Source organism: Phyllostomus hastatus, unplaced genomic scaffold (assembly GCF_019186645.2).
Source record: "Phyllostomus hastatus isolate PE091 unplaced genomic scaffold, TTU_PhHast_1.1 phas_contig_254, whole genome shotgun sequence".
NCBI lineage: Eukaryota > Metazoa > Chordata > Mammalia > Chiroptera > Phyllostomidae > Phyllostomus > Phyllostomus hastatus.
The window spans coordinates 8,312,728-8,326,991 of NW_025333810.1; the positions used below are offsets into that span (position 1 = coordinate 8,312,728).

General features: G+C 38.0%; 1 protein-coding gene across 8 annotated transcripts in view; it reads left to right on the forward strand.

Moving 5' to 3' along the window:
- Positions 1 to 394: 394 nt before the first annotated feature.
- LOC123818075 (adenomatous polyposis coli protein) overlaps positions 395 to 14,264 on the forward strand; it is a 147,803-nt gene continuing 133,933 nt past the window's right edge. For 4 of the 8 annotated variants that reach the window (XM_045837918.1, XM_045837924.1, XM_045837927.1 and 1 more), the window contains exon 1: positions 395 to 745. In XM_045837918.1, coding sequence (XP_045693874.1) covers positions 581 to 745 — 165 coding nt within the window. In that variant the 5' untranslated portion in view covers positions 395 to 580. The remainder of the gene's footprint in view (positions 746 to 14,264) is intronic. The other 4 variants (XM_045837920.1, XM_045837925.1, XM_045837929.1 and 1 more) reach the window with 2 other exon arrangements.

Below are 14,264 nucleotides of genomic sequence, written 5' to 3' on the forward strand. Positions count from 1 at the left end.
GAATTTAGGAATTATTCATCTCAGTTTCCTTCAGCATATTTGGAGCTCTTACAGGGCTGGAGCCAAGTTTTTATTAACCCTTATATCATCAGCGCCTAGAAGTGGGGGCTGACACATAGTAGGCTTTGCAGAATATCTGACTGTAGGGTGTGTAGAAGGGTGTATTGATTTGGCTGCAGCATAGTTCACGAAAGCAGATGAGGTCTGAGGACTCTGAGGACCAACTTCCCAAGTAGAAATCCTGCAAGCAACATGAAGGTGAATGAGGATCGCAGGAAAGGAGCTGGCCGCCAATGCGGCTGCGCAATGCAGTCCCCTCTTCTCAGGGCGGCGGGACGCCGGCTGTCTCCCTACACGCAGGCGCACTGTATTCTTCCCACCCCCAACAAGATGGCGGAGGCCAAGTAGCAAAGGGGCGGAGTGTTGCCGCCGGAAACCGTGCCGCTGCTAGGGGGAGCTGCGGGCGAAGGCCCGGGAACAGCGGGTGGAGGTTGGTGCGATGCTGTTCCCGGGAAGCGTTGTTGGATGCCGGTGAGGAAGGTGCACAAGGAGTTGCCTTCCCGGGCCACCGGTGCCCCCTATGTACACCTCTCTGGGCTCGGGCCCGGAGGCCTCTTTGCCCGCTTCGGTACCACTCTCAACTCTGGGGTTCTGGGGCTCCGACGGCGGCAAAGGCTGTGTCCCGCAGGTGAGGAAGCGCCAGGGCGGCGTCCGTGCTTCTGGCCGCGGGGCGAACGTCTGGCAGGTGAGTAAGGCAGTAGGCATCGGCGTCTCCTCCCCCTGCTAATCTTCGCTTTGCCTGCCGCTGCTAGGGACCCTAGTGGTGCCCTGTCCGAGTCTGCAGCTCTCTTGTCTCCACGTCCCACCCCCGCCCCGCCCCGCGCCCCCTCTCAAGGCCTCCAGTTGGCCCCTGGCTTTGCAGGTCTTCCATTCTTACTCGGTGGGTAGGGGGTTGTGACGCCTGTAGACCTTAGCTCCTTTCTTGGCTCCCGAAGAATCTTCACCCCTACAAGCTGTCTCTCCTCGTTAGGTGGGTGGGTCGTCAGCCCCTCCTGGGTTAGTCGCCTCCCCCCATCTTTCTTGTTTCGATGCTCGTTTTCCTTTAAAAGTTTTTAATTGTCTGGGAACATTAGCCGATAGCCTGATATATAGAGTTACAAAGAAAAGGCTTGTTATCTAGAGGCCAGTGAATTTTGTTCATCTTGATGAGGGAATTAACTTCCCAGGAGACCAGAGTGATTTGGGAAATTGACTCTGTGGCCCATCGAACTCTTGCAAAACAGAGACATGGTGTCTATGATGGGAAATGATTGTTCCTCTAAATTAATCTCTTTCTGACTATAATAAATCTTTGGTTTCTGAACTTTTGAAGTGGAGTGTAAATTTTTTAGATCTAGTGAGAGAATTGAGACATGTTCGTTTTTAAAAAAGACGGCCTTATGAATGTAAGATAACATGTAATGGCACAAGAACGGATAAGTGATTTATTCGGTGTTAGCTTAAATTACCCACTGAAGAATCCCTTATTGTACAAGCCCTTTGTTTTATTTAGAAAGGAGTAAAATGGAGAAAAGCTTTTTAAACTCCAAACTTCTCAAATTTCTTCCATTCTCTATCGTGGTTACTTCTGAACAATCCTTATAGTACTTGCTACATTCTATACAATTTAGTCTGTGCCAGTCTCAGTTCTCCCTCCTTTTTTACTGGGGCAAGGGGGAGCCTGAATTAATGGTATAAGAAACTCTTAAATAACGTGGTATGGGGCCAGAGTTTATAAGTGCAATCTGCAGGACGATAGTGGCAACAGTGGAGGAAGTTGCGGTGGCTGATTCTCCCATCTTTCCCTATAGTTGGATAATGTGTCAAGAGCCCCCAAATTGTAAACGTGATATTACAATAAAAATGGTAGCCTCTCCTTTGAGATTGCAAATGGGTGGACCCTTTTTATTTATGAAAATGAGCAATATAATTTTATTTAAGATATGGTAGGTGCCCTCAAGTTATTAAAGTACACACTATCCTTGCCTTTTTGGAGTTACTAAAGGTCTTTAACATGTGAATTACAATTGGCCTGACAGATTCATTTACTTTTTATTTTACTTCATGATACATAATATGTTTTCTTCTTTGCTGTGGACTTTATGACCTCTTTAATGAATTTCTCAAATTTAGAGTAGAATTTTTCAGTTTAAAAGAAGGGGAGATATTTCTGTGTTTGATTGTATGGACTAGTTCATTCATTTGTTTGTTGGTAGCCTTCCCTTTTTTACAATCAGGGACTACATGTTTCTAGAGCTGATTGTCTCTCAATTCTATGCTTTTGGCTGAAGAGAGAGTAGGACTGCTGAGCCCCAATCAATGGCTTGCTGCCTCTGGCAAATACTTTGAAGCATTGTGTGAAAAGACTTTCATAACCATAAACGCTCCATAAAATCTCACTATCCACTCTTATGGAACCTCTGCTCACTCATGTGCGAGCGCGCGCGCGCTCTCTCTCTCTCTCTCTCTCTCTCTCTCTCTCTCTCTCTCTCTCTCTCTCTCTCTTTCTCTCTCGTTTTGAACCCCCCTTTGTCTATCTGCTCATCTAACCCATTCTTCTGCTGATTTCACTTGTTTGCCTATGATCATGGGACCCAACCAGGATCCCATGATCATCACCTTTACAAAGTTCTTACTGATGCCCTACTGATGCCCTAAAATGGTTTGCGTTCTGTAGATTTACCTTTCTAGCCTCTAGTCCTGAATAAGCCTCAACACTAGCTTTGTCGGTTTGATCCCTGAAATCCTGGACAATGCAAGTGACAGTTACATAAGGATGTTAGTTTTTATACCAGTTTGTGCTCTACTCTCTGCTAGACCTTTTCCTCTCATTTCCTAAATAAAGGTTCTATAGGAAATAACTTGATCTCTTCCTTTACTGAGAGAAATCTCAACCATCTGAGGTACACTCCTTCTACTTCCCTTTCTTCCATTTCAGTATCATTTCCTTATTTATCCATATCTCAGAGGAAGAAATGTCCTTCCTTTTTTTTAAAAGCAGCCCCCTCCAGATGTGTTCATGATCATCCATCTCCATCTTTCTTTCTCTGGAACAGTGTATTATCACTTCTTCAATGTCTCCCTCTCTGGCCTACATACATACTTGTATGTTTTCCAGGACTGCCAAATGCAGTGCTGTGTGCTGTGCAACTCAAGGAAGCTAGTCTGAATCTTGAGCCTGCTGTGTCACTGTATTTTCATTCTTTAAAGACTCATACTTTCATTCCACTACCCTGATACAGTAGAAAGAACATTGACTTTTGAGTCAGATACATCTGGGTTTGAAGTCTTTTAAAACCACTTAGTGGCTATGTGGCTGAGCAAGTAACTACTCAGACTCTATTCTTTATCTATAAAATACAATAGAATGTTATACCTCACAGAGTTGTAATTAAAGGAGTTTAACACATGTTAAATGTCCATCCAAGTGCTGGTGCATTATGGAGTTTTTAATAAATGTAAGTTAGCCTTTCTTTTTCACCCTGACTTCCTTTACTATTTCAGCACTGAAATTGGTATTTAAGAGTTACCAAGTCTAATGGCCTTTCCTCGGTCATCCTTCCTTTCCTTAGACTATTTGTGAAATATACTCTCTAGGAATAAAATGATCTGATATCTTGGTTCTTCTACCTACATTGTACTTCCTAATTAGGAAGTATCCTACTTCTTTGAAAGTTTCTTTACATTTCCTGCACTGCTTTGACTTTGTTCTTTCCCCTAAAATTAGCTGTTCCCTATCCTACATCAGTTACAGATGCAAACTGGATTTAAAAACAAAAGAAATGTATTGGCTTATGTAATGGACAAAAGCATAGCTAGAATGGCTTAAAGAGTACTTTGTTCATAGGCTCATGTCATCGGGGCTGAGATTCCATTTTCTGCTCTTCTCTTAACTTTGTCCACCTGTTTGGGCTTCGTGCTCAGACTGGCTTCTTGCCTTGTAAAAGGATGGCTATCAGTGATGTTCATATCATAGCCTTCTTTCTTTACTTCCAAAGAGAGAGAGAAGGCTCCTCTTCCACACTTTTCCCAAAAGTCTTAAACTCTATTCCGATTGAATAAATTAAGAAGATCATGCTACCATGTCTATCACAATATTTTTGTCAAGAGAGAGAGGAAATGATGCTAATTGGCCTAGCCAGTGGATGAATTCCATCTGAAATGAGGGGGAAGTGGAATGGATCCTTGGGGAGGTAACTAGTGTCCTCAAGGATCTTTCTGTGCTTCTCACTGTGTTCTCTTGGTGACTGTATCTCTTTTTTATTATATAAATCATCATTTTTGTGCGGATGATTCTCAGTTCTGTAACTCTACCTTACACTTCCACTGCTTGCTGTGTTTATCTTACATGTGCTACTGTAAGCAAAAGCCATTCCAAACTGAATCAGTTTGATTTACATCCACCTACCCTCAGCGTGTTTATATGTGCTGTGTGTACATATTTTTCCTCCTCCTAATTTCTGTTTTCTAACCACCTTTCTTTCAGCCACCCAGTCTTGAAACCTTACAGTCATCTTGGTTCTTATCCCACTTTCAATCAGTTTTCAGATCTTGCATACATCTTGTATTAGTTCAGCCCCAGATTATTAACACCCAGCTACAGAGATTTAAACAGTGTCTCACGTAAAAAGAAGTCCAGGGTTGGAGGATTCCGTGGTTAGTTGAGCTGCACAGTGTTACTGAGGATCCAGGTCCTTTCCATCTTTTTCCTTGGTGTGCTGACCTTTCTTTGTGCTCAGGCTCTCATGTTCGCATATCACTCTTTCTGCTCCTGTTCCCACACAGCCACCAAAAAGAGGAGACAGTTTGCCCTCCCATCTCTTGATGAGGTAAGTAAACCTTTTGTAGAAGGTGTATATATCAGGTGTTTATCCTGGCACACCCATACCCTAGTTGCAAGGGGGCAGGAAAATCTATTATCTGGCATTTCAGTCTAGGAAGAAGCTAGGCAAATGGCTGAAGGGTAGGTAACCAACGTCAGTTACATACCTTCATAGTATTGTATAGAGAAGTAAGTTTAAATAAATAAGAACTTCCAGATAGTAGTGGCAGACTTAAGGCACTGCTTACCCCAAGAGTTGATATAAGCTATACCTCTAAATGTTAAATTGGATTCGTATGTAAAATTAAGATAATTTGAGTGATATATCCCAGTTCTTTTAAGGTTACTGTTAACTGCGTCAAGTATACCTGTTAGAGCCACTGTGAGAATTGGGTACATATAACAGCTAATAGGAAATAGATTTGCGGTTCCCCTTGAGGGTGGGAGGCATTTGGAAATATATGGGTACAGTGATTATGAAGTCCTACTGACATTGGGTAGAGGCCGGATACACTAAGTGTCTTGTGATGTTTGCCCACAAAACAAGAATCATCCCTTGAAAAATGCCATTGGTGCCCTTACACACTGAAATACGCAAATGTTTTGCTTTTTGAAAGAAGTCATTGAAATTCATCTGTATTTTTACATTGAAAATGACAAAAACCAGATTCAAAACTGCTTAAATAATAAAGGGAATGATTTGATCTTGTAGTTAAATTTCTGCTAAGGCTTGCTTCATCCAGTGGCTCACATGAAATCATCAAGGACTTGGCTCAGTTTTTCTGTGATTTGTTCTGTTCTGTCATTCCCATTGTTTTGGTTTTATTCTTGGGCCAACTTGTCTCATGGTAGCAAATTACTGTAGCACTTTCAGACTTAATATCCTCATTTCTGCGTATAAAGTAAAATGAAGAAAATCTTTTGTATTTGATTTTGCAAGTATTTGTTGAATGCATCACTGCTAAAACCTTCCCTAAAACACCTATTCTGAAAAAACTGATTAATTCCTTTGTCAGTTCCTTTTTTATAATCTTATATAACTTTTATTATATGTCATGCTCTATAGATATTATTTTCATATGTCTCACCCATTACATTGTCTTGAGTATCTTTGTATTCTAAGTGTCTAGACTATTCTTGGGTTTAGTGGTACACAATAACTGTTTATGGAAATAATTAATGAATAACCTAGGAAGGAAGGATACGGCAAGGATCAAAGCAAACACAGAAGGCCCATTCCTTCAGTAGTTGTTACTGAACCCTGAATTATGTACATTTTACTTCATCAACACATGTATGTGATGCTCTTATGATTAATAGAGTATGAATTCATTTGAAAGCCTTCCTAAATATGGGTAATGTTTTTGGCATTATTTTCTCAACAAAAGTAAAAGTAATTACCATTATTCATTCATTGACAGATATTTTTGAGAACCTGCTGTGTGCATATAATGTGGCAACAGTGGTGAACAAAAGAGAGTCTATGCTCTGTTTGAGCTCAAATGTTCGTGAGGGACACAGTCAATGAACATTATACGTGTGTTCAAGCACACACACACAGTCAAGTAGGCTTTGAAGCAAAATAAAATACATTCAGAGGACAGAGCAAGGGGATGCTACTTTAGATAGATTGGTGAGGGAAGGGCCCTTTGAGTTGAGAGATGTGAATGAAGTGATAGAATAAGTCATAGAACTGGGGGGGCGGGGAGATGTTCAGCTGGAGGGAGCAACAACTTCTAAGATGGAAGTATGTTTGTCATGTTGAGAGAACAATGGGGAGGCCAGAGTGGCTAAAGTAGAGTGAGTAAAGCGGAAGGTGATGGGAGAGGTGGTAGGACTGGTAAGCTGAAGCCAGACCAAGCAGGTCATTGAAGGTCATTTAAAGCCTTGATTTTATACTGAATAAGATGGAAACCTTGAAAGGTTTTAAGCTTACACTTGTTTAATTTGACTTGCTTTTTTGTGGATTAGTCTGGCTATGTGTAGAAAATTGATTGTATAAGGCAAGAGTGGAAGCAAGAAAACCAGTTAGGACTACCTTACAGTAATCTAGGTTGGAAATATGGTGCTTGGACAAGGTGGTCATGATAGAGGAGCAAAGAGGTGGTCAGATTTGTGATAGATTTAGAAAGTAGAGTAATTAAAATTTATTGATGGATTAGACGTGGTATATGAGGGAAAGAGAAGTAAAAGATGATTCCAAATTTCTCAACATGAGCAACAGGTGAAAGGTGTTGCCTTTTACTGAGATAGGGACTATGGGATGGGGTAGAGGGTTGGTGGGAAGCAGATTTGTAGCTTTAAATCAGGAGTTTTGTTTTGGGTATGTTTGAGGTATCTGTCAAATATTAAGTGAAGATATTGAATAGGCATGCACACGTTAGAAATTTAAGGGAGAGGTGGAGCTGGAGGTATACACTTGGAAATTATCAGTGCAAGAATGATGTGTAGGGCCATAGACCAGATGAAATCACCTGGGAAGTGAACAGGGGACTTATGAAATATTTTGCAATTAAAAAGGGTTTCTTGGACTTCTAACCAAGATGGAGACATGGGTAGATACAATTTACCTCCTTGCACAACCAAAAGGAGGACAAAAACAAATTTAAAAACGAAAAACAACCAGAACCGCCAGAAAATCAAACTGTATGGAAGTCCAACAACCAAGGAGTTAAAGAAGAAATATTCATTCAGATCAGTAGAAAGAGTGGAGACGGGCAGCAGGGATAGAGAGGACACAGAGCAAGTAGGTGGCTGGAAGACCAGGTGGGCGAGACAGCCACTGATGGACCAGGTGACCCGCATTTGCATGTGGATAAACCAGGAGAAACAACTGGGGAACAAGAGAGACTGTGCAACCCAGGGTTCCAGCACAGGAAAAGAAAGCTTCAGGGCCTCTGGCTATAAAAATCTGTGGAGATTGAGGCAGTGGGAGAGACTCCCATCATCACAAGACAGTTCATTGGAGAGACCCAAAGGGTCCTAGAATATGCATAAACCCATCCACCCAAAAATCAGCACCAGAAGGGTCCAGTTTGCTTGTGGGTAGCAGGGCAAGTGACTGAAAGCTGGTGAGCAAGTGCCATTGTTCCCTCTCTGACCCTGCCCCCAAATACAGTGTCACAATGCAACCTGGGTAGCCCTGCCCTGGTGAGTACCTAAGGCTCTGCCCCTTACAACATAATAGGTGCACCAAGACAAAGAAATATAGCCCAAATGAAAGAATAGATCAAAGCTGTAGAAAAAGAACTAAGTGATGAGGAGATAGACAACCTAAGTGATGCACAGTTCAACACACTGGTAATCAGGATGCTTATAGACATGGTTAATGGTTGCAAAATAGAGGAAAAAGTGAAGGCTATGCAAAGTGAAATAATGAAAAATATACAAGGAACTAGCAGTGAAGGAAAAGAAACTGGGACTCAGATCAACAATGTGGAGCAGAAGGAAGCAATAAACATTCAACCAGAACAGAATGAAGAACTGAGAATTCAAAAAAATGAGGAGAGGGTTAGGAACCTCTGAGTCATAAGGGTGCCAGGGGAAGAGGAAGAGCAAGAAAGTGAAAACTTACTTGAAAAAATATTGAAGGAGTACTTCTCCAATCTGGCAAAGGAAATAGACTTCCAGGAAGTTCAGGAAGCCCAGAGAGTTCCAAAGAAGCTGGACCCAGGGAAGCACACACCAAGGCACATCATAAGTACATCACCCAAGATTAAAGATAAGGAGAGAATCCTAAAAGCAGCAAGAGAAAAGGAAACAGTTACCTACAAAGGAGTTCCCATCAGACTGTCAGCTGATTTCTCAAAAGATATCTTGCAGGCAAGAAGGGGCTGGAAAGAAGTATTCCAAGTCATGAAAGGCAAGGACCTATATCCAAGATTTCTCTCTGGCAAAGCTTTCCTTTAGAATAGAAGGGCAGATAAAGTGCTTCCCAGATAAGGTCAAGTTAAAGCAGTTCATCATCACCAAGCCCTTATTATATGAAATGTTAAAAGGACTTATCTAAGAAAAAGAAGATGATCAAAACTATGAACAGTAAAATGACAACAAACTCACAACTATCAACAGCTAAACCTAAAACAAAAACAAAATGAACAACTAGAACAGGAACAGAATCACAGAAATGGAGATCACATGGAGGGTTTTCTGTGGGGAAGGGGAGGGGAGAATGGGGGAAAATGTACAAGGAATAAGAAACATAAATAGTAGGTACAAAATAGAGGGAGGTTAAGAGTAGTTTAGGAAATGGAAAAGCTAAAGAACTTATATGTACAACTCCAGGACATGAACTAAGGGGGGAAGCACTAGTGGGAGGTGGGTATAGGGCAGAGGGGAATAAAAGGGAGAAATTTTGGGACAACTGTAAAAGCATAATCAGTAAAATATACTTAAAATTTTTTTAAAAAGTGGTTTCTTATATCAATGATTGTTAGCCACTGTTTTGGACATTAATATTTATGCATTCAGAGTACAAGGAAGATAGTGGATATTTCTTTGAAAACAAGATGGGACTTCAAAGCACAGAAAAAGCTTTTCCTTCTCTCATGCCAAACATAGTACCTTTCATATTGTGAGCGTTCTATAGATGCTGGTGAATGAACAAAAAAGCACTTTGACTGGGGGAACAGCTGGAGAGATGGCAAAGCTGGTAGTGTTTTAAAAGAAAGTCAGGGAAATAGAGAAGATAGTGTGCTGACAAATAGTGAAAAGTAGGGTTGGGTGAAGTCTGCTCAAGGCTTTAAATGCTAAAATGACAGTTATATTTAACCCTATGATCTAATTATTTTCAACTCTCTTTCTCTTGTTAGCATAGTGCCTCTAGTTCCTGGTGCCTCATAAATGGAAACTTACTTAGTAAATGTTGAATAAGTGAATGTGAAATTTCCAAGTGTAAGATTTTTCTCTACACTCTCTCTTTCCATAAAACACACTGGAATGCAAACTATGTTAAGTGATACAGGGATGACCTATAGTTGCTTCAATTTATTATTATTTCTAATGATAAGCATTAAAAACATTTATACTTTATAATTGATGTCAAGTTACTAGAGACATACCTCACAACTGGTCAGAAAATACTAAGTTATTAGCAACACTAAGGTTGAAAAATGGCTGCTCAAAAAGCGAGGAGCCATAACAATCTTTTATGCAGAGACTAACAGTCATTTTGTTTTTATAGGAATGAATACTTCAAGCCTGTTTATATATTTCCTTTTTTTTGCTGTCAGAGAACAAATGGGTTTAAAATTATGGGAATATTAACAAGAAAACTGGAGATTATATATCTTTTATTTTAAAAATTATATCATTTTAAATACTAAATTAGAAATTATGTATTCTAAATAATTAGCATATTATAGATTTTTATAATTTAAATATCAGGAAATAATTTACCTGAATTATATTATATTGAAATACAAATTGAAATGTTGAAGTTACAGTTTGAAGTAATTTTTTAATATTTAGGATACATTAGGCTTATAATTATTTTTTTCAGTTCTTGTAATGTGTGCCATTGTTAAAGTTTTATATAGTCATTAAAGAAAAGTCAGAAAATGCAATAAAAAGTACAGATCACATCTACAAGCTCATCATATAAAGAAAACCAGTACAGTTTTTGTCTTTTTGTACCCCTCACTCCCTCTTTCATTTTCTCTTTTTTTCTGTGCCTAGGCCCTTTATACCCCCCCTTTTGTCATAGTATAAATAGTGTGTGTATGTATACACACATATGTGTATATATAACCTTTTAATATTAGGTTATCTACATTTCCTAGAATATTTTGTACGTCTTATTTTTATGAACTGTATGATAATCCCATTGAAGGAATTATTTTTCTTAACAATTCCCTGTAGTTGGTTAATTGTTTTCCCTTTTTTTAAATCATGTGTGCAATGAACATCTTAGCACACTGTTTCCCCCCTTTGTTTTGACCTTTTCCTTAGGATAGGCCATCAAGAATAGAATTACTGGATTATAGGATACAAACATTTTTAAGTTTCATAATGCATGTTGCCAGATTGTACAATGTTTTACAGGCCCAATATGTGTTAATTGGCTTGAAATCCACCATATGGGGGAAAGATTAGGACCTACAGAATTTCTATGCTTGACAGTCTAGGTCAGCCTTTTGATTATTTCCAAATATTGCTTGAACATATTGCTTCTAAATAGTACATACAACATAAAACAAAGAACTTAATGTGTTATTGTAAACACACATGAAGTCATTATCCAACTCAAGAAATAGAACACTGGCATCCATCATCCCAGAGCTGTTCTCTCTGTCTTGTTCCTGACCACAAAGTGAGAGCTCTTCATGTTTTATTCCCAAGTTTGTTTGCTGAAGGATTTTCTTGATTTTTGTTTTGTTTTTGTTAAAAACTTTATCATATTAAAGAAGTTCCCTTCTATACCTCTCTACCAAAATTTTGGTTTTTGTTCTGTTTGAACAATCCTTTTGTGGGGGACAACTTTTCATTATCATATAAACTTTCTCCTTTAGTGTTAATATATTGAATTATATTTCATTTTAAATGTTAAATGTAACCTGATTCTTGAGATAACCCTGATTTGGTTTTACTATATTATGCTTTTTATATATTGCTGGGTTCAACTCGTTAATATTTTGTGATTTTGTATTAGTGTTCATGAGTGAGATGGCCTATAATACTGTCCTTATCAGAATTTGAAATCAACGTGCTAGCCTTATAAAATGAGCTGACCCTTATTTTCTATTCTGGAAGAGGTTATTTATGATTGAAATTGTTTCTTTCTTAAATGTTTGTTAGAATCTGGCAGAGAAGCTGTTTGGGCTTGGGGGTTTTATTTTGTTTTGTTTTTTATTACTATTTTGATTTTTCATTTTTAAGCCTGATCAGGTTGTGTCTCATGATTATTTTGGTAAGTTTTCATCTAAATTTTTGAATTTACTAACATAAAGTTGTTCATATTAAATAGTCTGTTATCCTTTTAAGGTCGGCAGGAAAAAAATTCCCTTCTTGTGTCTTATATTGGCTAAATGTACCTTCTCCTTTTCTTTTATGAAGTCTCACCAGAGATTTATTGTGGTAATCTTTCACAAGAACCAAATTTTGAATCTTGATTCTTTTTATCATATGCTTCTTTTCTATTGCATTGATTTCTGCTCTTTATTTATTTTACTTTTGGGAAGTTACTGTTGGCTAACTTCTTGTAATGTACTACTTTTCAGCATTTCTTTAAATATATGCACTTAATGCTAAGCATCCCTGTAAGTACTGTTTTAGCTAGGTATAGTACTCAAACCTTGTTTTTTAACTAATTTTAAAATATTTTCTAATTTTCATTGGTTTCTACTTTGACTTTTGTATTAGTTGGAAGTACTGTATGTCTTAACTTTTAAACACATGGACTTTTTAAAAACTATATCTTATTGTTTATGCTATTACAGTTGTCCCAATTTTCCCCCTTTTGTCCCACTCTACTCCCCCAGGCTACATAGAGATTTTCTAGTTATTTTTTAATTTATTTTTGATTTTTAATATTACAGTGTAATCAGAGAACACACTGTGTTTCAAAAGTCTGTTATTTCAGACCTTTAAATTTGGAGATCTGCATTATGGCTCAGTGTAGTGTCTTTTTTTTTCCTCTGCAGTTATTGAGTGCAATGTTCTTTGTATTTTCATTAGATAATGTTTGTTAATCCTGTATTTCAGATCTTTAGTATCATCAGTTATCTTTTATTTGCTTGTATCGATCAGTTACACAAGAAGGTGTGTTAAAATCTCCCATCATGATTGTGGATTTGATTATTTCCCCTTGTTCTCTCAACTTTTGCTTTGGGTGTTTGAGACTACGTTAGTAGATTGTTAGAAACGTGTAGTACTTACATATTCTTAGTGACATCGATATGCAGTGTTCCTCTTTTATTCTGATGGTGCTTTTTGTATTAAGATCTGGTTTGTCTGGGATTAATATACACCAGCTTTCTTTCATTACTCTTTGCATGGTATTATTTTTTTTTTCATTCTTTTACATCCAACCTTTCTGTGTTCTTGTGTTTTGGTCATGTCTCTTGTGTGACATGGTTGTATTTAAATCTCCCATCTTACTATGTACTTATGTCTACCCTGATAACTATTCCCTTTTCTTTTTGCCATTTAGATTAGTCGGCTATTTTATCATTCAGATTTTTCCCTGTTATTATTTGGAAATTATCACCACTTTTTCTCTTACTAGTTATTCTAGAAATTACAATATGAATCTTAATAAAGTCTAATTGACACCTTTATCTTCTTCCCAGGTGAGGCACTTTAATTTTAATTCTGTTTACTCACAGCCCTACTTATGTAGGATTTTTGTTGTTGTGCATTTTAATTCATTCTTATTTTCCTTCTCTCTCATTGTTATTGTTGTTACTCATTTATACTGCCCATATTTAGTTTAATGCACATATTTATCTTGTTCCTAGGTTTCCTATGGTTTTCTACCTAGGATCATTTTCTTTGATCTTGTAGAATCTAAAACACACCCTTTAGAACTAACTTCTTTATTCTGTTTGAGTGAAAACATCTTTACCTCACTGTTGAAGGATATTTTTGGTAGGTACAGAATTCTAATGAACAAACTGAACTAACAAGCAAAATAGAGACATACTCATAGATAGAGAGCAGGATGACAGCTAATTGGGGGGAGTCAGGGGTGGAGGGACTGAGCAAAAAGGAAAAAGGACCCATGGACATGGAGTAACATGGTGATTGCAAGGGGAGGGGGCATAAGGGGACTAAATGGTAATGGAAAAAATACAATAAAAATTTTTAAAAATCATGAGATGATCTGAAAAAAATAAAGAATTCTAGGCTAGCAGTTACTTTACTTCATTCAGCACACTCTGTGTTGGTGTTTACTTTATTTCAACACATTGCATTGCTGTGGAGACATCAGTTCTTTGTGTCTTTTTCCTTTTAAAATTATCTGTCATTTTCCTTTGGCTGCTATTAAGATTTTTATCTTTTTCTGATTTTCTGTTGTTTTACTATGCTATAGGCATTGGATTCTTTCAGCTTCATGAATGTGTAAATTGGTGTCTTTTGCAAGTCCTGGAAATTTCTTAGCCATTATTTTTTCAAATATTTTACTCCATGTTCCTTCTGTTCTTTGGGGTCTCCACTTTTGTAAGTTAGTCCATCTTACTCTGTTTTTTACTCCCTTTTCTGTTCTGTTCCTTCTTTTTACCCCTCTAGTTTTCATTCTGGATAGTTTGGTCTGACCAATCTTTAGAGTTCAGAGTTTTTTCACCTAGGTCTAATCTGTTGTTAATTCATCCAGTATATTCTTAAGTTAGGTTATTTTATCTTTTAATACTAGATTTTTATTTGGTACTTTTTCATATCAACCATGTCACTTTTTATAGTTTTC